Source organism: Pristiophorus japonicus, chromosome 2 (genome assembly GCF_044704955.1).
Source record: "Pristiophorus japonicus isolate sPriJap1 chromosome 2, sPriJap1.hap1, whole genome shotgun sequence".
Lineage (NCBI taxonomy): Eukaryota > Metazoa > Chordata > Chondrichthyes > Pristiophoridae > Pristiophorus > Pristiophorus japonicus.
Genome location: NC_091978.1, coordinates 56,937,422 through 56,960,154, shown reverse-complemented (window position 1 = coordinate 56,960,154; position 22,733 = coordinate 56,937,422). Strand labels below are relative to the sequence as shown.

The following is a 22,733-nucleotide window of genomic DNA, read 5'->3' as shown; positions in this document are numbered from 1 at the left end:
TGCCTGCTGTTTGGGAGAAGAGGCTACTCTGCATTTTTGGTGATGTTCCTTGGAGTATCTTTGGCAATTTGGATCCAGTTGGGACTTCGAAGGAAAAGGCAAATGGGGAAGATTTGTTTTAAGTTTGCCTGCAGTTTTCTCAACCCAGGAAGAACCTTAAAAGTAAGTTTTATTTCAGCTAAATTTCTTTTAAACTGCAGTTATTTTCTACAAAAAGGCATGGAGGACCTTCGGCCAGGGATAGAGGCAGGCCAGCGCTGATTTCTTGAAGTGAGGGTCAGGTTTTTTCAAACAGTCTTCAATGTCTGCGTGGTTTTTATTTAAAACTGGTGGGGAAAGTGGCCTTAATGGCCAGAAACGGTGCATAAACAGCTTTTTACCACACACCAGCGCCAGAATATATGGCGCCAAAGATACCGGCACTGTTAGTCAGTACCGGCCCCCAAACATTGGGGAAACTTTGAAATGCCCATCCATGCCAGAAAAATCGCTGGGCGCCAATGCCCAATGCTGGGGAAATAGGGGCCTTAGTCTCCTCGTTCTTGATTTCCCCCATCAAAGGAAATAGTTTCTCTGTATCTATCCTATCGAATCCTTTTAACCATTGTATACACCTTGATTGGATCACCCCTCAATCTTTATACTCCAGGCAATACAAGGCAAGTTTATTACAACAAGCTGCTTATTGTGCCCAGCAACTCCCTCCCCTTCTAACTTGCTGCCTTCTGCTCCATGTGTCAGCTTGACTCATAGAAACATAGCAAATAGGTGCAGGAGTAGGCCATTCGGCCCTTCGAGCCTGCACCGCCATTCAATGAGTTCATGGCTGAACATGCAACCCAGTACCCCATTCCTGCTTTCTCGCCATACCCCTTGATCCCCCTAGTAGTAAGGACTATATCTAACTCCTTTTTGAATATATTTAGTGAATTGGCCTCAACAACTTTCTGTGGCAGAGAATTCCACAGGTTCACCACTCTCTGGGTGAAGAAGTTTCTCCTCATCTCGGTCCTAAATGGCTTACCCCTTATCCTTAGACTGTGACCCCTGGTTCTGGACTTCCCCAACATTGGGAACATTCTTTCTGCATCTAACCTGTCTAAACCCATCAGAATTTTAAACGTTTCTATGAGGTCCCCTCTCATTCTTCTGAACTCCAGTGAATACAAGCCCAGTTGATCCAGTCTTTCTTGATATGTCAGTCCCGCCATCCAGGATACAGTCTGGTGAACCTTCGCTGCACTCCCTCAATAGCAAAGACTCCAGGGTAGGATTCTTGCCTCTGAGTCAGGGGATCATCCATTCAAGGTCCACACCAGCGACTTGAGTGCATATTCTAGGTGTCTACTTCAATGCTGTACTGAGGAGGTGCATTCTTTCAGATAAAGGCATTAAACCAATCCCTGTTGGCCTCTGCAGGTGGGAATAAAAAATCCTGAAAGAGGAGCAGGGGAGTTCTCCCAGTATCGTAGCCAACATTTATCTCTCGACCAACAGCATGAAAACAGTTTAACTAATCATTTATCTCCTTGCTGTTTGTGGGACTTGATGTGTGTAAATTGGCTGCCGTGTTTGCTTACCTAATGGTGACTTCACCTCAAATGTAATTCATTGGCTGTGAAGTGCTTTGAGATAAACTGAGGATGTGAATGTGCTCAATGTTAGGAAAGGGTATTAAGGGTTACGGAACCAAGGCGGGTAAGGAGTTAATATGGATAAGCGATGATCTAATTGAATGGCGGAACAGCTCGAGTGGCTGAATGGCCTACTCCTGTTCCTATATCGAATAATTGTCGATGAAAATCCATATTGAATGTGTTCATTCCGTTTCTGTCCTTTCAGACCCCGCAGAGGTAAGTCTGCAGCGGGCTCAGCCTGTATTGGAGGTGGGCAAGGGTTCGCCATCATAGAAACATAGAAAATAGGTGCAGGAGCAGTCCATTCGGCCCTTTGAGCCTGCACCACCATTCAATATGATCATGGCTGATCATGCAACTTCAGTACCCCACAATTGCCTTCTCTCCATACCCCATGATCCCTTTAGCCGTAAAGGCCACATCTAACTCCCTTTTGAATATATCCAACGAACTGGACTCAACAACTTTCTGTGGTAGAGAATTCCACAGGTTCACAACTCTCTGGGTGAAGAGGTTTCTCCTCATCTCGGTCCTATATGGCTTACCCCTTACCCTTAGACTGTGACCCCTGTTTCTGGACTTCCCTAACATTGGGAACATTCTTCCTGCATCTAACCTGTCCAATCCAGTCAGAATTTTATATGCTTCTATGAGATCCCCTCTTATTCTTCTAAATTCCAGTGAATATAGTCTTTCTTCGTATGTCAGTCCTACCATCCTGAGAATCAGTCTGGTGAACCTTCGCTGCACTCTCTCAATAGCAAGAATGTCCTTCCTCAGATTAGGAGACAAAACTGCACACAATACTCAAGGTCTGGTCTCACCAAGGCCCTGTACAACTGCAGCAAGACTTCCCTGCTCCTATACACAAATCCTCTCGCTATGAAGGCCAACATGCCATTTGCTTTCTTTACTGCATGCTCTACCTGCGTACCTACTTTCAATGACTAATGTACCATAATACCCACGTTTCATTGCACCTCCCCTTTTACTAATCTGTCACCATTCAGATAATATTCTGCCTTCCTGTTTTTGCCACCAAAGTGGATAACCTCGCACTTATCCACATTATACTGCATCTGCCATGCATTTGCCCACTCACCTAACCTGTCCAATTCATCCTGCAGCGTCTTAGCATCCTCCTCACAGCTCACACTGCCACCCAGCTTAGTGTCACCTGCAAACTTAGAGATATTACATTCAATTCCTTCATTTAATCATTAATATAAATTGTAAAGACCTGGGGTCCCAGCACTGAATCTTGCAGCATCCCACTAGTCACTGCCTGCCATTCTGAAAAGGACCTGTTAATCCTGACTCTTTGCTTCCTGTCTGCCAACCAGTTCTCTATACACGTCAATACATTATCCGATGTGCCTTAATTTTGCACACTAATCTCTTGTGTGGGACCTTGTCAAAAGCTTTTTGAAAGTCCAAATACATCACATCCACTGGTTCTCCCTTATCCACTCTACTAATTACATCCTCAAAAAATTCTAGAAGATTTGTCAAGCATGATTTCCCTTTCATAAATCCGTGCTGACTTGGACCGATCCTGTCACTGCTTTCCAAATGCGCTGCTATTGCATCTTTAATAATTGATTCCAACATTTTCCCCACTACCAATGTCAGGCTAACTGGTCTATAATTCCCTGTTTTCTCTCCCTCCTTTTTTTAAAAGTGGGGTTACATTAGCTACCCTCCAATCCTCAGGAACTGATCCAGAGTCCATGGAATGTTGGAAAATGACCACCAATGCATCTACTATTTCTAGGGCCACTTCCTTAAGTACTCTGGGATGCAGACTATCAGGCCCTGGGGATTTATTGGCCTTCAATCCCATCAATTTCTCTAACAGCATTTCCTGACTAATAAGGATTTCCCTCAGTTCCTCCTCCTCGCTAGACCCTCGGTCCCCTAGTATTTTCGGGAGGTTATTCGTGTCTTCATTAGTGAAGACAGAAGCAAAGTATTTGTTCAGTTGGTTTGCAATTTCCTTGTTTCCCATTATAAATTCACCTGATTCTGACTGCAAGAGACCTACATTAGTCTTCACTAATCTTTTTCTCTTCACATATCTGTAGAAGCTTTTGCAGTCAGTTTTTATGTTCCCTGCAAGCTTACTCTCATACTCTATTTCCCCCTCCTAATTAAACCCTTAGTCCTCCACTGCTGAATTCTAAATTTCTCCAGTCCTCAGGTTTGCTGCTTTTTCTGGCCAATTTATATGCCTTTTCCTTGGATTTAACACTATCCCTAATTTCCCTTGAAGGCCACAGTTGAGCCACCTTCCCCATTTTATTTTTACTCCAGACAGGGATGTATAATTGTTGAAGTTCATCCATGTGATCTTTAAATGTCTGGCATTGCCTATCCACCGTCAACCCTTTAAGTATCATTCACCAGTCTATTCTAGCCAATTCACGTCTCATACCATCGAAGTTACCTTTCTTTAAGTTCAGGACCCTAGACTCTGAATTAACTGTGTCACTCTCCATCCTAATGCAGAATTCCACCATATTATGGTCACTCTTCCCCAAGGGGCCTCGCACGACAAGATTGCTAATTAATCCTCCATCATTGCAAAGTCTGCATTGCCCCTATCCTTTGTAAAGAAAGTGGAGTAAAGAAAAGGGGTCACAACAAAACTGCTCAGCTACCAGAGTCAAACTGTAGCATTCTGTGCTTATTTCTGCTGTTTTTGTTTTGTTGTAGCTGCTCTGCAGTATCTTACACTAAGGCCCAACTCTACCTCCTTCCAAAAAGATTACCTGACCAAATTCTCTAACATCCCGTTTTGGGAAAAAGATTGGCAATAAAGTAAATAGAAATAGATGATGGCAATGCCAGAGGTATGGTCAGCCAGCATTTTCTTTGCATATGCGCAAAAAAAATCAATGGAAATTCTACAAAAAGTAGCACTGTTCAAGCATACCAAAGAACTCATAACCTTACTTAAATTATGTTGACTAAACTATTTTTGTAAAAAGTACATTTCCCTAAGTTCCTTAGTCTTCAGAGCAAGATGACAACTAGAGAAAGAGTGGGGCATATTAGAGACCACAAAAGAAATCTATGTGTGGAGGCAGAAGATGTGGGTATGATTCTTAATGAATACTTTGCATCATTTTTTTACAAAAGATAGGGGCTAGGCAGACTTTGCAATGAGGGAGGAGGAGTGTGAAATATTAGATGAGATAAACAAAGTGAGAGAGGAAGTATTAAGGGGCTTAGCAGCTTTGAATCCCCAGGCCCAGATGAAATGTAACCCAAGTTGTTAAGAGATGCAAAAGAGGAATTAGCAAAGGCTCTGACCATCATTTTCCAATCCTCTCTGGCTACAGGTGTGGTGTCAGAGGACTGGAGGACTGCTAATGTTGTACCTTTGTTTAAAAAGGGAGAAAGGGATAGACCGAGTAATTACAGACCAGTCAGCCTAACCTCAGTAGTGGGAAAATTATTAGAAAAGATCCTGAGGGACAGGATAAATTTTCATTTGGAAAGACATGGATTAATCAAGGACAGTCAGCATGGGAAGGTCATGTCTGACTAACTTGATTGAATTTTTTGAAGAGGTAACCAGGAGGGTCGATGAGGGCAGTACGTATGATGTAGTGTATATGGATTTTGGCAAAGCTTTTGATAAGCTCCTACATGGCAGACTGGTCACGAAAGTAAAATACCATGGGATCCAGGGCAAAGTCACAAGTGGGATCCAAAATTGGCTCGGAGGCAGGAAGCAAAGGGTAATGGTTGATGGGTGTTTGTGACTAAAACTGTATCCAGTGGGGTTATGCAGGGCTCAGAGCTGGGTTCCTTACTTTTTGTGATATATATCAATGACTTGGACTTGAATGTTGGGGGTATGATTAAGAAATTTGCAGATGACACTAAAATAGGCTGTGTGGTTGATAATGAAAAAGATAACTGCGGGATTGCAGGAAGATATCAATGTACTGGTTAGGTGGGTGGAACAGTGGCAAATGGAATTCAATCCGGATAAGTGTGAGCTAATGCATTTGGGGAGGTCTAACAAAGCAATGGAATACACATTAAATGGTACGACACTGAAAAGTGTAGAGGAACAAAGGGACCTTGGAGTGCAGGCCCACAGATCCCTAAAGGTAGCAGGCCAGGCAGGTAAGGTGGTTAAGAATGCATATGGACTACTTGCCTTTATTAGCCAAGGCATGGAATACAAGAGCAAGGAGGTTATGCTTGAACTGTATAAAATACTGGTTAGGCCGCAGCTGGAGTAGTGTGTGCAGTTCTGGTCACCACATTACAGGAAAGTTGTGATTGCACTGGAAAGGGTGCAGAGGAGATTTACAAGAATGTTGCCTGGACTGGAGAATTTTGGCTATGAGAAACGATTGGAGATGCTGGGTCTGTTTTCTTTGGAACAGAATAGGCTGAGGGGAGACATGATTGAGGTATATAAAATTATGAGGGGCCTGGATTGAGTGGATAGGAAGGACCTGTTTCCCTTGGCAGAGGGGTCAACAACCAGGGAATGTAGATTTAAAGTAATTGGGGGGAAGTTTAAAGGGGAACTTTCTTCACCCAGAGGCTTGTGGGGGTCTGGAACTCGCATTTAAAAGATACTTGGATGTACACTTAAAGTGCAGTAACCTACAGGGCTATGGACCTAGTGCTGGAAAGTGGGATAAGGCTGGTTACCTCTTGGTCGGCCGATGGGCCGAAATGCTCTCCTTCTGTGCTGTAAATTTCTATGATTCTATGATTCAGAAAATCTTCTGCGTCTGATGTGCACAATGGTTCAGACAACAGATGGTTGGGCAACAGAAGCCAAGCCTATCGGATGATTGAGGGAAATTGTTCACTATGCCAAGAGTACAAATAATCAAGGACACAAGATTAAAAATGAGGAAGTCAGGAGCAAGAGGAAAATTCAGGGGAAATGTTTTGACTTTTTGGTCAAAAGGCTTATAGAATAGTTTACCAGGAAAAGTTGTTGGCGTGAGAAGTATAAATGGATTTAACAGATAACTATAAATTTATGTCTGGAGGAAGAAGGGATTGAGATATAACCGGGGTTGAAATAAAAAAAGGAATGTAAATTTTGAGCCTAATGATCTTCTAATCCTAAAAATGATTATGATTGCATAATCAGTGCTTTCATTTCTTCTCTTCCCGTAACCAGATGCTGCTTCACTCAGCAGTGCAGCCAAGAATTGACTGAATTAATTGCACTGTGGTAGGCAGTCCTGAGACTCGAATACATGAGCATCTGCTTGGGAATGTCAACACTGGTCACAGAACCACTGGGATTTTCCCTCAACCTTCAATGGATTTATATTATTGAAAGTTGCTAATATAAACCAGCTTTTTATCTCTCCCTTCTCATTGCAATAGCATTTTTTGGTGTTGTGAATGTTTCTTTGTTTTTTTAAGTTTTGTAAAATTGACAAGCCAAACCCACGCTGCTTTTTTTAAAAATGAACTTCCCCCAATTTCTTTTCTGTTCTAAAGGCAGCAACTCGTGCTCGGATTCTATTCACACAGGCGCTGGAAACCCTTAACATAAGAAATAGGTGCAGGTGCACGACGACGTGTGCGGGAAGTGTATCCGCCTCCAGTCCTGACGGACCGCGTTGCGGATTTGGAGCTGAGGGTGGATTCACTCTGGAGCATCCACGACACTGAGAATGACGTGAGTAGCACGTGTAGCGAGTTAGTCTTACCGCAGGTGAAGAGTCCACAGCCAGATAGGGAATGGAAGTCCAACAGGAAGAGCAGTGCAAGGAAGGTAGTGCAGGGGTCCCCTGCGGTCATCCCTCTGCAAAACAGATACACTGCTTTGAGTACTGTTGAGGGGATGACTCATCAGAACAGGGCAGCAGCAGCCAAGTTCATGGCACTGTGGCTGGCTCTGTTGCACAGGAGGGCAGGAAAAAGAGTGGGAGAGCGATAGTGATCGGGGATTCAATTGTAAGGTGAATAGATAGGCGTTTCTGCGGCCGCAACTGAGACTCCAGGATGGCATGTTGCCTCCCTGGTGCAAGGATCAAGGATGTCTCGGAGCGGGTGCAGGACATTCTGAAAAGGGAGGGAGAACAGCCAGTTGTCGTGGTGCACGTTGGTATCAACGACATAGGTAAAAAAATGGATGAGGTCCTACGAAACCCTCAAAAATAGTAATCTCGGGATTGCTACCAGTGCCACATGCTAGTCAGAGTAGGAATCGCAGGATAGCGCAGATGAATACGTGGCTTGAGCAGTGGTGCAGCAGGGAGGAATTCAAATTCCTGGGGCATTGGAACCGGTTCTGGGGGAGGTGGGACCAGTACAAACCGGACGGTCTGCAGCTGGGCAGGACCAGAACCAATGTCCTAGGGGGAGTGTTTGCTAGTGCTGTTGGGGAGGAGTTAAACTAATATGGCAGGGGGATGGACACCAATGCAGGGAGACAGAGGCAAAAGACAGAAAGGAAATGAGTAAAAATGGAGGGCAGAGAAACCCAAGGCAAAAAACAAAAAGGGCCAATGTACAGCAAAATTCTAAAGGGTCAAAGTGTAATAAAAAGGCAAGCCTGAAAGCTCGGTGCCTCAATGTGAGGAGTATTCGGAACCCAGGAGAGGGCTCTGAGCTAGTTAGAGTGGGTGAGAGCGCAGATGAACAGGACCCCAAGAAAGAATGCAAAAGGCAGGAGGCAACAGAGCAGAGTAGCACTGGGGTAAGTGTAAACCACAAGGGGGTGATAGGAAGGGACAATATGTATGAATATAAAGGGACTGCAGGAGGGGTCAAAACTAAAAATCATGGTTTAAAAACTAGTATTAAAACACTTTACCTAAATTCGAAATAAAGTAAATGAATTGACGGCACAAATCATTACAAATGGGTATGATTTGGTGGCCATTACAGAAACGTGGTTGCAGGGTGGCCAAGACTGGGAATTAAACATACAGAGGTATCTGACAATTCGTAAGGATAGACAAGAAGGGAAAGGAGGTGGGGTAGCTCTGTTAATAAAGGATGATATCAGGGCAGTTGTGAGAGATGATATTGGCTCTAATGAACAAAATGTTGAATCATTGTGGGTGGAGATTAGAGATAGTAAGGGGAAAAAGTCACTGGTGGGCGTAGTTTATAGGCCCCCAAATAATAACTTCACGGTGGGGCGGACAATAATCAAGGGAATAATAGAGGCATGTGAAAAAGGAACGGCAGTAATCATGGGTGATTTTAACCTACATATCGATTGGTCAAATCAAATCGCAAGGGGTATCCTGGAGGAGCAAGTCATAGAATGCACACGGGGTTGTTTTTTAGAACAGTATGTTACAGAACCTACAAGGGAGCAAGCTATCTTAGATCTGGTCCTGTGTAATGAGACAGGAATAATAAATGATCTCCTAGTAAAAGATCCTCTCGGAATGAGTGATCATAGTATGGTTGAATTTGTAATACAGATTGAGGGTGAGGAAGTCGTGTCTCAAACGAACATAAGAACATAAGAATTAGGAACAGGAGTAGGCCATCTAGCCCCTCGAGCCTGCTCCGCCATTCAACAAGATCATGGCTGATCTGGCCGTGGACTCAGCTCCACTTACCCACCCGCTCCCCATAACCCTTAATTCCCTTATTGGTTAAAAATCTATCTATCTGTGACTTGAATACATTCAATGAGCTAGCCTCAACTGCTTCCTTGGGCAGAGAATTCCACAGATTCACAACCCTCTGGGAGAAGAAATTCCTTCTCAACTCGGTTTTAAATTGGCTCCCCTGTATTTTGAAGCTGTGCCTCTTAGTTCTAGTCTCCCCGACCAGTGGAAACAACCGCTCTGCCTCTATCTTGTCTATCCCTTTCATTATTTTAAATGTTTCTATAAGATCACCCCTCATCCTTCTGAACTCCAACGAGTAAAGACCCAGTCTACTCAATATATCATCATAAGGTAACCCCCTCATCTCCGGAATCAGCCTCGTGAATCGTCTCTGTACCCCCTCTAAAGCCAGTATATCCTTCCTTAAGTAAGGCGACCAAAACTGCACGCAGTACTCCAGGTGCGGCCTCACCAATACCCTGTACAGTTTCAGCAGGACCTCCCTGCTTTTGTACTCCATCCCTTTCGCAATGAAGGCCAACATTCCATTTGCCTTCCTGATTACCTGCTGCACCTGCAAACTAACTTTTTGGGATTCATGCACAAGGACCCCCAGGTCCCTCTGCATCGCAGCATGTTGTAATTTCTCCCCATTCAAATAGTATTCCCTTTTTTTGTTTTTTTTCCCAAGGTGGATGACCTCACACTTTGCGACATTGTATTCCATCTGCCAAACCTTAGCCCATTCGCTTAACCTATCTAAGTCTCTTTGCAGCCTCTCTGTGTCCTCTACACAACCCGCTTTCCCACTAATCTTTGTGTCATCTGCAAATTTTGTTACACTACACTCTGTCCCCTCTTCCAGGTCATCTATGTATATTGTAAACAGTTGTGGTCCCAGCACCGATCCCTGTGGCACACCACTAACCACCGATTTCCAACCCGAAAAGGACCCATTTATCCCGATTCTCTGCTTTCTGTTAGCCAGCCAATTCTCTATCCATGCTAATACATTTCCACTGACCCCGCGTACCTTTATCTTCTGCAGTAACCTTTTGTGTGGCACCTTATCGAATGCCTTTTGAAAATCTAAATACACCACATCCATCGGTACACCTCTATCCACCATGCTCGTTATATCCTCAAAGAATTCATATGCTTAAACATACTATGCTTAAACAAAGGGGACTTCAGTGGGATGAGGGCAGAGTTATCTAAAGTAGACTGGGAACACAGACTAAACAGTAGCACAATTGAGGAACAGTGGAGGACTTTTAAGGAGCTCTTTCATAGTGCTCAACAAAAATATATTCCAGTGAAAAAGAAGGGCGGTAAGAGAAGGGATAACCAGCCGTGGATAACCAAAGAAATAAAGGAGAGTATCAAATTAAAAACCAATGCGTATAAGGTGGCCAAGGTTAGTGGTAAACTAGAAGATTGGGAAAATTTTAAACGACAGCAAAGAATGACTAAGAAAGCAATAAAGAAAGGAAAGATAGATTACAAAAGTAAACTTGCGCAAAACATAAAACAGATAGTGAAAGCTTTTACTGATATATAAAACGGAAGAGAGTGACTAAAGTAAATGTTGGTCCCTTAGAAGATGAGAAGGGGGATTTAATAATGGGAAATGTGGAAATGGCTGAGACCTTAAACAATTATTTTGCTTCGGTCTTCACAGTGGAAGACACAAAAACCATGCCAAAAATTTCTGGTCACGGGAATGTGGGAAGGGAGGACCTTGAGACAATCACTATCACTAGGGAGGTAGTGCTGGACAGGCTAATGGGACTCAAGGTACACAAGTCCCCTGGTCCTGATGAAATGCATCCCAGGGTATTAAAAGAGATGGCGGAAGTTATAGCAGATGCATTCGTTATAATCTACCAAAATTCTCTGGACTCTGGGGAGGTACCAGCGGATTGGAAAGCAGCTAATGTAACGCCTCTGTTTAAAAAAGGGGGCAGACAAAAGGCAGGTAACTATAGGCCGGTTAGTTTAACATCTGTAGTGGGGAAGCAATAGACCCCAGAACAGGTTTTCAACACAGACAATGGCAGGCTGAATGGACATTTACACCATCCCAGTGGACAATGCGGCCCAGGATGGGGGTCATTGACACCCATTAACAGGGTACTCAAGAGCAGTCAAAGGGACAATCAGCAAGGAATGCCTGACAACAGCTCTTTTGTTCACAACAATGGGAATCTCAGCTCATGCTGGAGGTGTGGGGGCAGATATGCTGCTAGGACTTGCAGGTTTCAACAGTTCGTCTGCAGAAATTGTAACCTCACTGGCCTTTTAGCTAGAATATGCTGAAAGCCTGCGACCAGGCTAATTTACGAGGTGGATGGACCAGAAGAGGGGTCTGCGAGGGAGGATGACGTGTTGGGCAAATTAATGGACGCTGAAGTTCAGCAGGTTCATGTGGCAAACATTCACAGCTCATATACCAAAATGCCACCTATGATGATGAAGGTCCTATTAAACGTCATCTCGGTATGCATGGAGCTGGACACGGGGGCCAGCCAGTCACTCATGAGTGTTCAACAATTCGAAAAGCTATGCCACTCAAAGCCAGCAGACCCAAACTAGAACGCATTGAGACTCAATTAAGGACGTACACCAAAGAAATTATTCCAGTGCTAGGCAGTGCAATGTTGGCTGTCACACACAATGGATCAGTGAACCGGCTGCCGCTCTGGATTGTCCCGGGCAATGATCCCGCACTTTGGGGAGGAGCTGGTTAGCTGAGATGAACTGGAAATAGGGGGTTTTGCATGCAGTGTCATCTGTGGAGCGAAGTTCATGCTCACAGGTCCGACAGCAATTTGAGTCGCTATTCCAACCTGGTGTCAGGACGTTCAAAGGTACCAAAGTAGTGATTCGCATCACCCCGGACGCCAGACCAGTGCACCACAAAGCCAGAGCTGTGCCGTATGTGATGCGGGAGAAAATTGAAAGCGACTTGGACCGTTTGCTGAGAGAGGGCATCATCTCGCCCGTTGAATTCAGCGACTGGACAAGCCCCATTGTTCCCATCCTAAAAGCGGATGGCTCGGTCAGGATCTGTGGCGACAACAAGGCCACTATCAACCGGGTGTCCCTACAAGATCAATACCCGCTTCCAAGAGCGGAGGATCTTTTTGCCATGCTGGCAGGCGGCAAGCTGTTCACCAAGTTGGACCTCACTTCAGCCTACATGACCCAAACTGGCCGACGAATCTAAACTACTGAGCACAATCATCACGCACAAGGGACTGTTTGTTTACAACAGGTGCCCGTTTGGCATTCGATCAGCGGCCGCGATCTGACAAAGAAACATGGAAAGCCTGCTCAAATCCATTCATGGAACGATCGTATTCCAGGACAATATCCTCATCACGGGTCGGGAACTGAGGAACACCTCCACAACCTGGAAGAGGTGCTACGCCGACTGGACCGGGTAGGTCTGCGACTCAAGAAGCTTAAGTGTGTGTTTTTGGCTCCCGAAGTCGAGTTTTTGGGCAGGAGGGTTTCTGCAGATGGGATTCGGCTCACCGAATCCAAAACGGAGGCAATTCGACGAGCGCCCAGGCCCTGTAACACATTGGAGTTGTGTTCATTTCTGGGACTCTTGAACTATTTCATGAACTTTCTGCCGAACGTAAGCACATTGTTGGAGCCGCTACACGTGCTCCTGCGTAAGGGTTGCAATTGGCTTTGGGAGGACTGTCAAGAACGGGCTTTCAATCGGGCGCTTAACCTACTCTGTTCAAATTGTTGACCCTGTACGACCCCTATAAGAAATTGGTTCTGAAATGTGATGCATCGTCCTATGGGGTTGGGTGCGTGTTGCAGCAGTGCAATGCTGAGGGGCAACTCCAATCTGTGGTTTATGCCTCCAGGTCGCTCTCTCAAGCAGAACGTGGATATGGGATAGTTGAGAAGGAAGCACTCGCATGTGTCTATGGGGTGAAAAAGATGCACCAATACCTTTTCGGCTGGATGTTCGAATTAGAAATGGACCACAAGCCGTTAACATCCCTGTTGTCAGACAGCAAGGCTGTCAATGCCAATGCATCAGCTCGCATACAGCGATGGGCTCTCACGCTCGCTGCGTATGACTACACCATCCGGCACCAGCCGGGCACTGAAAATTGCGCTGACGTGCTCATCAGGCTTCCACTGGCCACCACTGAGGGGGCAGTGGAGCAAAGCTCTGAGACGGTCATGGCCATTGATGCCTTTGACAGCGCAGGCTCCCCCATCACAGCCCGCCAGATCAAAATCTGGATCAACAGAGATCCCCTCCTATCTTTGATTAAGAAATGTGTCCTGACTGGGGATTGGGCGCCCGCACAAGGAGCATGCTCTGAGGAGGTCAGACCATTTCAAAGGCGGATGGATGAGATTTCCATCCAAGCTGACTGCCTACTATGGGGCAGCTGGGTAGTTATGCCCCAGAGGGGCAGGGAAGCTTTCATCAGGGAACTGATCAGGGAACCATCTCAGCGCTTTGCTCCGCTGCCCCCTCAGTGGTGGCCAGTGGAAGCCTGATGAGCACGTCAGCACAATTTTCAGTGCCCGGCTTGTGCCGGATGGTGTAGTCATATGCAGCCAGCGTGAGAGCCCATCGCTGTATGCGAGCTGACGCATTGGCATTGACAGCCTTGCTGTCTGACAACAGGGATGTTAACGGCTTGTAGTCCATTTTTAATTCGAACATCCTGCCAAAAAGGTACTGGTGCATCTTTTTCACCCCATAGACACATGCAAGTGCTTTCATCAGGGCCTGATGGACTGCATCCCAGAGTACTTAAGGAGGTGGCCTTGGAAATAGCGGATGCATTGACAGTCATTTTCCAACATTCCATTGACTCTGGATCAGTTCCTATCGAGTGGAGGGTAGCCAATGTAACCCCACTTTTTAAAAAAGGAGGGAGAGAGAAAACAGGGAATTATAGACCGGTCAGCCTGACAGTGGTAGTGGGTAAAATGATGGAATCAATTATTAAGGATGTCATAGCAGTGCATTTGGAAAGAGATGACATGATAGGTCCAAGTCAGAATAGATTTGTGAAAGGGAAATCATGCTTGACAAATCTTCTGGAATTTTTTGAGGATGTTTCCAGTAGAGTGGACAAGGGAGAACCAGTTGATGTGGTATATTTGGACTTTCAGAAGGCTTTCGACAAGGTCCCACACAAGAGATTAATGTGCAAAGTTAAAGCACATGGGATTGGGGGTAGTGTGCTGACATGGATTGAGAACTGGTTGTCAGACAGGAAGCAAAGAGTAGGAGTAAATGGGTACTTTTCAGAGTGGCAGGTGGTGACTAGTGGGGTACCGCAAGGTTCTGTGCTGGGGCCCAAGCTGTTTACATTGTTCATTCATGATTTGGACGAGGGGATTAAATGTAGTATCTACAAATTTGCGGATGACACTAAGTTGGGTGGCAGTGTGAGCTGCGAGGAGGATGCTATGAGGCTGCAGAGCGACTTGGATAGGTTAGGTGAGTGGGCAAATGCATGGCAGCTGAAGTATAATGTGGATAAATGTGAGGTTATCCACTTTGGTGGTAAAAACAGAGAGACAGACTATTATCTGAATGGCGACAGATTAGGAAAAGGGGAGGTGCAACGAGACCTGGGTGTCATGGTACATCAATCATTGAAGGTTGGCTTGCAGGTACAGCAGGCGGTTAAGAAAGCAAATGGCATGTTGGCCTTCATAGCGAGGGGATTTGAGTACAGGGGCAGGGAGGTGTTGCTACAGTTGTACAGGGCATTGGTGAGGTCACACCTGGAGTATTGTGTACAGTTTTGGTCTCCTAACCTGAGGAAGTGAGAATGTCGATAGAAGGTTTGCGAATGTGTTAGTAAGGGATCATGGGAAAATGGCCAAGAGAAATTGTCCAGCTGCGATATTTGCCCTGTCGACACAAACTAAGGATTACTCAGAGTTGTGGTCAAACACGAGTTACGTGAAAAAGCAAAAGTCAGACATGAGTCAGACGAGGGGCTGCTATATCCAGCCATGAAATAGGGAAATTGAAACAATAAACACATCCCTGGAGCTTGCCCTATGACAAAGAGTTGTTGGCCTGCAATTGGGTATGCTATGGGGGAAATCGACCAATGATTGTATAAACTAAGTGTCACTCAAATGTGTTCTGCTGTAACAATGTATAAGTGTTGAGCTTTTGTACTGTTACGTAGCTTGTCAGGACAGAGGTGGACAAACTCGACTCGAGTGTGTTCCTCTTTATCTTAACAGGTCCTGGCCGGGAGATTCTCCAATAAAGGTCTTATGTTGCTAAGACTAAAAGTGTTCGTGTGTCAGTGAATTCGTTGAAACAGATTGAAGGGAAAAGAATCCAGTATCAACATTTGGTGTCAGAAGTGGGATCTCAACGGACGACTGCCGAAAACTTGCGAATTAAGAGCTAGACTAGCCTTGGACGAGACGAGAGGAAAATGGCCACTGGAGTAAGTATAATTTCAATACTGCTCCAGTTTCCTCCGGTTTCAAAAGTCTGAGGAAAGTTTAGCCACTCGCTGGTTCTCGGGTGGTGTCTGAATGAGATCCAAGTCAATCTGGCGAACACGTTTTAAATTTAGAAAATAAGTGTCCAAGTCAGGTGTGACGTCGACCTTGTATATCACTTGGCCCGTCTAGGCACTGATTGGATTTAAATCGGGAACCTAGAAAGATTAAGTAAGAATTGTCGTGCAGCGTCACGAACAGGCTGTGTGGGTTCGAGGCCCAAGTAAATTAAGTAAGAATTGTCGTGCGGCGTCATGAACAGGCTGTGTGGGTTCGAGGCCTAAGTAAATAGAGAATCGCGCGAACCGCGTAGGGAAACGCAGAGGTTAGGGAATTACGTAAAATTAAGCTGCGGGACTACGCGGGACTGTGTAAATTTTAAATTGTACTTACGCCAGGTGCGGTGTCGATCTTGTATATCACTTGGTCCACCTAGGCTCTGGGTAAGCTAAACTGAGATCACCACGGGGCGGCGACACAAGGATGGGTAATTTAGATAAAACTACGAATTCCCTGAAAGGTCATGGATCCAAAAAAAAAGAATCTTGTGAACGTCTGTTTTAAATGCTTGTATGATTTTTACTGTGGATGAGAAAGCTTATGTTGTGGAAACCGGGGAGTTGTGGTTTGCTTTAGCTCCACCCACTTTTTCAAACAGTGAAAGTTTTTTTAACCCTTCGTAGTGTTGTCCTGTATGTGGGAAGTTTAAGAGTGTGAACCTTATTGAATTACGTATAGTCGGATGATAAGTTACGGAGCCAGGAAATGCACAAAGGATAGGTTTGTTGACTAAGAACAAAATATATGGTCCCGGTGGTTTAAAAAAAAGAGATAAGGATTTAATAGCCAAATGGAGACAGTACTGTCAAAAGCTGAAAGATGAGTCCCTTCTGTCAAGCTGGCAGGAGAACGCCACTAAACTAGGGCTCTCCTTGACAGAAGGAGGACATGTTAAAACTGTAGACGTCTTAAAGAAAGAGTGCGCGCACGAGAAACGTACTAAGAGTTCCCCTGGGACCTCTGAGAAGGGTACAGATAAGACTACGTAGTCGAATGGTTGGTTTTGCGTTGACCGAGGCTGATGATGAATTTGATGAATGGTCACTGACTCGGCGCCCAACCCCAACAGCGCCTCCCGCAGCCCCGGGCCTCTCACCACAGTCCCCTTCCCGCCAACCTCCACCCTACACTCCGGCGGTAGGAGGTGATGATAACCGTAACCCCACACCAATGAACCGATAAGCCCAGACGGACTCTTCCTCTTCAGATAATGACTCAAGTCCTCAGTTCACCGACCTTGCGGCCGGTAGGACCAGATCTAAGGCTAAAGGACGTAACCTGATCGTTCAGACTCCTAGTCCAGAGAGGCGATGCGGGCGCTCTCATCAGCCCCGCTCTCAGTCTGAACCTTGAGGCCATCAGCAACGACCCACTCGTCATAACCGAAGCTCCAGCATTAGTTCTACAGGCTCGGAGTGCTCTTCAGATAGAGAAACGGCCTCAGGAAATAATACTTCTGTCCAGAAAACTAGGGTAGGAACTAGGCAGTTCCCAGTTCGACCCATGCCAAAATCCCAATCCAGAGCAGGTTGCGGAACACCCCACCATAGATGTATATGTACCCTGGAAGCCGAATGAAATTATGGCTATCCTGGTTACCATACCAGATCGAAAGAGAGAACCTGTCAAGTTTATCGATCGCCTCCGACTCACCATTGGAGTTTATAGTGCGGAATTAAGAGACTTGTGGTCCTTAGTGCAGCAGACCCTGAGCCCGACTGAACATGTCCGGTTCTTAGAAAATTTGGGGCGAGCCACCCATGATGAATTAGTGACTGCTCACCCTAATAATGCCCAGGATCGCCTAAACGCTATCTTTAATGCTCTCAGCAAGAACCTTCAGAAGCCCATCAGTATGGCAGCAGTATTAGAAACTAAACCCAAACGAGAAGAAACTGCCGACGAATTCATGGAAAGATTTATTGAAATATACGGAGGTCAATCAGGAAATAATGCCTTCAAGGCAGGGGACAATTCACCTCAATTCTGCGCTATTCTACTTCAGTCCCTGCCCTATTCGATTGCTCACGCTATCCGGACAAATAATATGAATTGGGCAGATAACAGTAGAGCCCAAATGGAAAGAGCGGTAAAATATTATTGGCAGGAGAAGAAAGGAGGGGAAGGAGGAGGCGCACCCCTGACCCGGGTCAAGACTGAATACGTGACTAGAAAGGAAGAGCTGCCTCGAGTGGAAGGACCAAAACCCGACCCAAGGGGATACCAGATGGAACCGCAGTGTTGCGTGCAGGGTTGGGTGGATAAACAGGGATACGGTTATACCAAACACCCAAATGGCCCAGGGCCCTGCTAATTACTGACTGCCCTACTGTCCCCGGCCTGGTATGGGAAGAGGTCGGAGCTGGGAAAGACGAGATGGATGCTTTAATTGTGGGCAAGAAGGACAGTGGAGTAGAGAGTGTCCCTCCCGTCGGCACGAAAGAGGAAGAGGAGGAAGAGGAGGGGGGCAAGGGGGGAGAGGACGGGGTTCTTACTCTAACTTCTCCCAGAACAACCCCTTTGGCCAACCGTCCCCCGATTACGTAACTTGATTGTACAGAGAACCTCCCCGGATGACGAACCGATTTGCCGGTTTCCAGTCCCTAGCACGGCTAAACAAATGCGACAGTGGTTGGGGATGATTAATTACTGCAGATCCTGGATCCCTAATGTTGCCCTGGTGACTAAGCACCTCACCCCGTATACAAATAAGGAAGGCAGCTTTGAAATAAAAACTGCAGACGTCCAAGCCTTTAAGGAACTAAAGACAGCCCTGCTGCAAGCTCCGGCTTTGGGCCGGCCCCTCTATGACCGGCCCTTTCAACTGTATTGTACCATCCTGAAAGACTGTGCTACTGCTGTCTTAACTTAGAAACATGGGGATAAGCATAGGCCTGTTGCCTACTACTCTTCCAAAATAGACCCCGTTGCCTTGGGGCACCCTGTATGTACTCAAATATTAACTGCCATCTACAATAGCCTTCAATCCGCTGCCAACATTACCCTCCAGCAGGATATTGTTGTGTACACCTCTCACTCCATAGCTGCCCTCCTGGGCCAACTGCAGACTCAACACCTTACCATGGTCAGGCAAAGCAGATATGAGATCTACCTACTGAATAATCCTAAGCTGACCATCCGGCCTGTTTTCTTACTGAGCCACCCCAAGATGAGGAAGAACCCAGTCATGATTGTTTATCTTTAATTCAGGAGGCCTCGTCGGTCAGGGAAGATTTAGTTGACGTACCAATGGAAGACCCAGACTGTATTATGTATGTTGACGGAAGTTCTTCTATTAATCCAGAAGGTGCACGAATCTTAGGATACGCCATAGTAAACCAGGAGAATCAGGTCTTGGAATCTGCTGCCTTTGAAACTGCCTATTCTGCCCAACAAGTTGGACTATTCGCCCTCACCCGAGCCTGTATCTTGGCCAAAGACCTCAAAGTCAATATCTATACCGACGCTAGGTATGCCTTTGGGGTAGCCCATGATTTCGGACAGTTATGGAAAAATAGGGGATTCCTGACCTCACAGGGAAATGAGATATTTCATAGGCAACTAGTATCAGATTTGTTGCAAGCCCTCATGCTCCCTAAACGTATTGCTATTGTCAAGTGCACTGCCCACACTACCGGAAACTCTCCGGTCGATATAGGAAACCGCCGTGCTGACAGAGAGGCTAAACAGGCCTCTTGCGGACAACAAATGGTGGTGCCTAGAATGATGAGTCAAACTAAAAATCCTGCCAAGGATAAGTTAGCCTCGGAAAAACCAATGCCAACCATCCAAGATGTCATTAAAGCACAGGAGGACGCTCCTGAAAAAGATAAACTGTTGTGGAAAGATTATGGATGTACTTATGACAATGTTTCTAAACTCTGGACCACTCCCGCGGAACAGACTTGCATGTCTGACGAGTTGGCTCTATGGGTTATTGAATGTATGCATTTTGCTACTCATTGTGGAGCGAGGACAACAAGTGACACGCTTTTGGCCACTTGGTGGCACCCTAGACTCCAGATGCTAGCCCAGAACATCAGTAGTCGCTGCCTTGTTTGCCAACAGCATAATCCAGGGAAGGGAGTCACCTGTGATTGGGGTAAGATGCCCCTACCAGAAGGCCCCTTTGAGACCTTACAGTTGGACTACATTGAGTTGCAAAAAGTTCAGTGTTACAAATATGTGTTAGTAATAGTAGATGTGTTTAGCAGATGGATTGAAGCCTATCCTACTCTGGATAATAAGGCTCAAACTGTTGTTAAGGTGTTAATGAGGGAAATTGTTCCTAGATATGGTATCCCAGCTCGACTGATGACCACCTATGTTCTTTCTCTGACTCAGGCTCTGCGACTAGCTCACAACCAGGTTCGAGAGGCTCACCTCGACCTCCCAGTTTTACCCGAATCGTCCCTCGTGGCATCAGGGAAGTATGTCCTGATTAAGAAATGGATTCGAAAGGGACTAGAGCCACGATGGGAGGGGCCCTTTCAGGTGTTACTCACTACACCCACCGCAGCTAAGGTTGAAGGGAGAAGTGCCTGGGTTCACCTGCACCACTCTAAACTTATTACTTCATAATCAGCCTCTCACTGGTCGTCCTAACCCTTGTTTCTGTTTCAGACTTCCTCTCCTCCATAGCTGAATAAACCACATCCTTGGGGCAGGAAGAAAAACACCAAGAACACGGCAGGAGAAAGGAACAAGCAGACCTAGCTGTTTTTTTATCTATCCTTATCTTATTGTTAACTAATGTGTAGTATCGTCTAAAATTATTTAAACATGTGTAAGCTAGCAGGTATAATTGTGCTATCTTGTGCTATCCTAGCAGAACTAGAAGGGCTACAGGATAACTTATTTTATCAGACCCATACCCGATTGCATGGCAATCGAACTGTGTGTTACCCACGAGCCCAATCAGTAGAGGCCCTGTTCGTGGCTACCCCTGGGTGGACTCCCCGCGACTTATATACGGCGGATACCTCAGACGCACCCTGTGAGGGACAAACGGGCGAATACAGAAGGGGTATACCAGGAAGATGTGTGGAATTAATAGACTCCATGAATCCTGAGTGCAGAGGATCCCAGGGAAAGAACGGAGCGGTATGCTCAGACATTGCAAGCTACCCGCTTTGCTTCTCAGGACAAGGGTGGGGTTGTGTATATGCCCTGGTCCCCGGGAACGCCACCTGTGTGCAGACGCAGTGTGCCCATCAGCACTGTCGAGTGCGTAAGGGCCAGTTTACCTGTACCTGTAACGAGCAAAGATGCCTGAACGTGACCGCAGGAAGGCAAGTTATCTGCGGTCAGTGTAACGGAACTCGTGTCAGCTCAGAAACATGGGCATACCCGTTTGATGCTTACCAATTGGTAGGATCAGGCTCAAATTCAAGGGAACCTAGCAAATGGTGGTATAAGCAGTTCACGAGTGTTAGCAACACCGACGTAAAGTGTTATAGAGCTAAGGAAGGATTCGTGTTCCTCCTCAACGGCACCTACAAGACAGCAACACCGACCCTCCCGGTCCTCTTTGCAGTAGGAACTATAGGACCACTCACTGTCCCATGCCCCAAAAGGGGGCATACCCGGAGAAGGATAGTAACACGGGCCATCAGCAAGGAATTCTGTGCCGATTGGGAGGATCCTATCATGCTAGGATCATCACTCGGCTATGGGTTCCTTGGGGCCCTGTCTGTAGGTGGATCAGCAGGGGTAATTAGTGCCAAAAATAGGAACTACCTTATTTGTGGATTGACTATTTTGGGAAATAGCACTTCCAAGGGACTGGATGCCATCAACAGAGAACTGTCTGAACTAAGATTGTATACGCAGCAAACCCGCTATGCCGTAGATTATCAGCTGGCCCAACAAGGAGGAGTGTGCACCATTATAGGGGACAAATGTATAACACATGTCACGGATGAATCATACAATATCACCCAGGCCATTGATGCCATAAAAAAGCAGCTGGATGAGTTTAGGCAGAGCCCAAAGAAAGGAGATGGTTGGTTAGATTGGTTACTCGGAGGATCATGGGGATCCTATTTACTCGAGAATCAAGAAGAGTATGAGAAACAAGAATGCGAACGGCTGAATGCGATACCCCTGGAATAATCACCAGGGTTATCATAGAATGATAAAAGGGGGGAATGAGAATGTAGATAGAAGGTTTGCAAATGTGTTAGTAAAGGATCATGGGAAAATGGCCAAGAGAAATTGTCCAGCTGCGATATTTGCCCTGTCGACACAAACTAAGGATTACTCAGAGTTGTGGTCAAACACGAGTTACGTGAAAAAGCAAAAGTCAGACATGAGTCAGACGAGGGGCTGCTATCTCCAGCCATGAAATAGGGAAATTGAAACAATAAACACATCCCTGGAGCCCGCCCTATGTCAAAGAGTTGTTAGCCTGCAATTGGGTATGCTATGGGGGAAATCGACCAATGATTGTATAAACTAAGTGTCACTCAAATGTGTTCTGCTTTAACAATGTATAAGTGTTGAGCTTTTGTACTGTTACGTAGCTTGTCAGGACAGAGGTGGACAAACTTGACTCGAGTGTGTTCCCCTTTATCTTAACAGGTCCCGGCCGGGAGATTCTCCAATAAAGGTCTTATGTTGCTAAGACTAAAAGTGTTCGTGTGTCAGTGAATTCGCTGAAGCAGATTGAAGGGAAAAGAATCCAGTATCAACAGTAGGACATTCTTGCTATTGAGGGAGTGCAGCGAAGGTTCACCAGACTGATTCCCGGGATGGTGGGACTGACCTATCAAGAAAGACTGGATCAACTGGGCTTGTATTCACTGGAGTTCAGAAGAATGAGAGGGTACCTCATAGAAACGTTTAAAATTCTGACGGGTTTAGACAGGTTAGATGCAGGAAGAATGTTCCCAATATTGGGGAAGTCCAGAACCAGGGGTCACAGTCTAAGGATAAG

General features: G+C 45.9%; 1 protein-coding gene and 1 long non-coding RNA gene across 4 annotated transcripts; both read left to right on the top strand.

The window, feature by feature from the left end:
- Window positions 1–130: 130 nt before the first annotated feature.
- Window positions 131–22,429, top strand: LOC139238675 (uncharacterized). 3 transcript variants are annotated; one of them, XM_070867491.1, is made up of 2 exons: window positions 131–162; window positions 20,420–22,429. In XM_070867491.1, the coding sequence occupies exon 2, from the start codon at window positions 20,579–20,581 to the stop codon at window positions 21,908–21,910; it is 1,332 nt and encodes a 443-aa protein (XP_070723592.1). In that variant the 5' UTR covers window positions 131–162; window positions 20,420–20,578; the 3' UTR covers window positions 21,911–22,429. The 3 variants fall into 3 exon arrangements, with proteins under 3 accessions (XP_070723592.1, XP_070723591.1, XP_070723590.1); XM_070867490.1 differs by lacking the exon at window positions 131–162 and adding an exon at window positions 12,419–12,653; XM_070867489.1 differs by lacking the exon at window positions 131–162 and adding an exon at window positions 15,048–15,678.
- LOC139238711 (uncharacterized) lies at window positions 7,132–22,429 on the top strand. The gene is made up of 2 exons (XR_011588595.1): window positions 7,132–7,311; window positions 22,379–22,429. It is a non-coding gene; the product is annotated as an uncharacterized lncRNA (long non-coding RNA).
- Window positions 22,430–22,733: the final 304 nt, after the last annotated feature.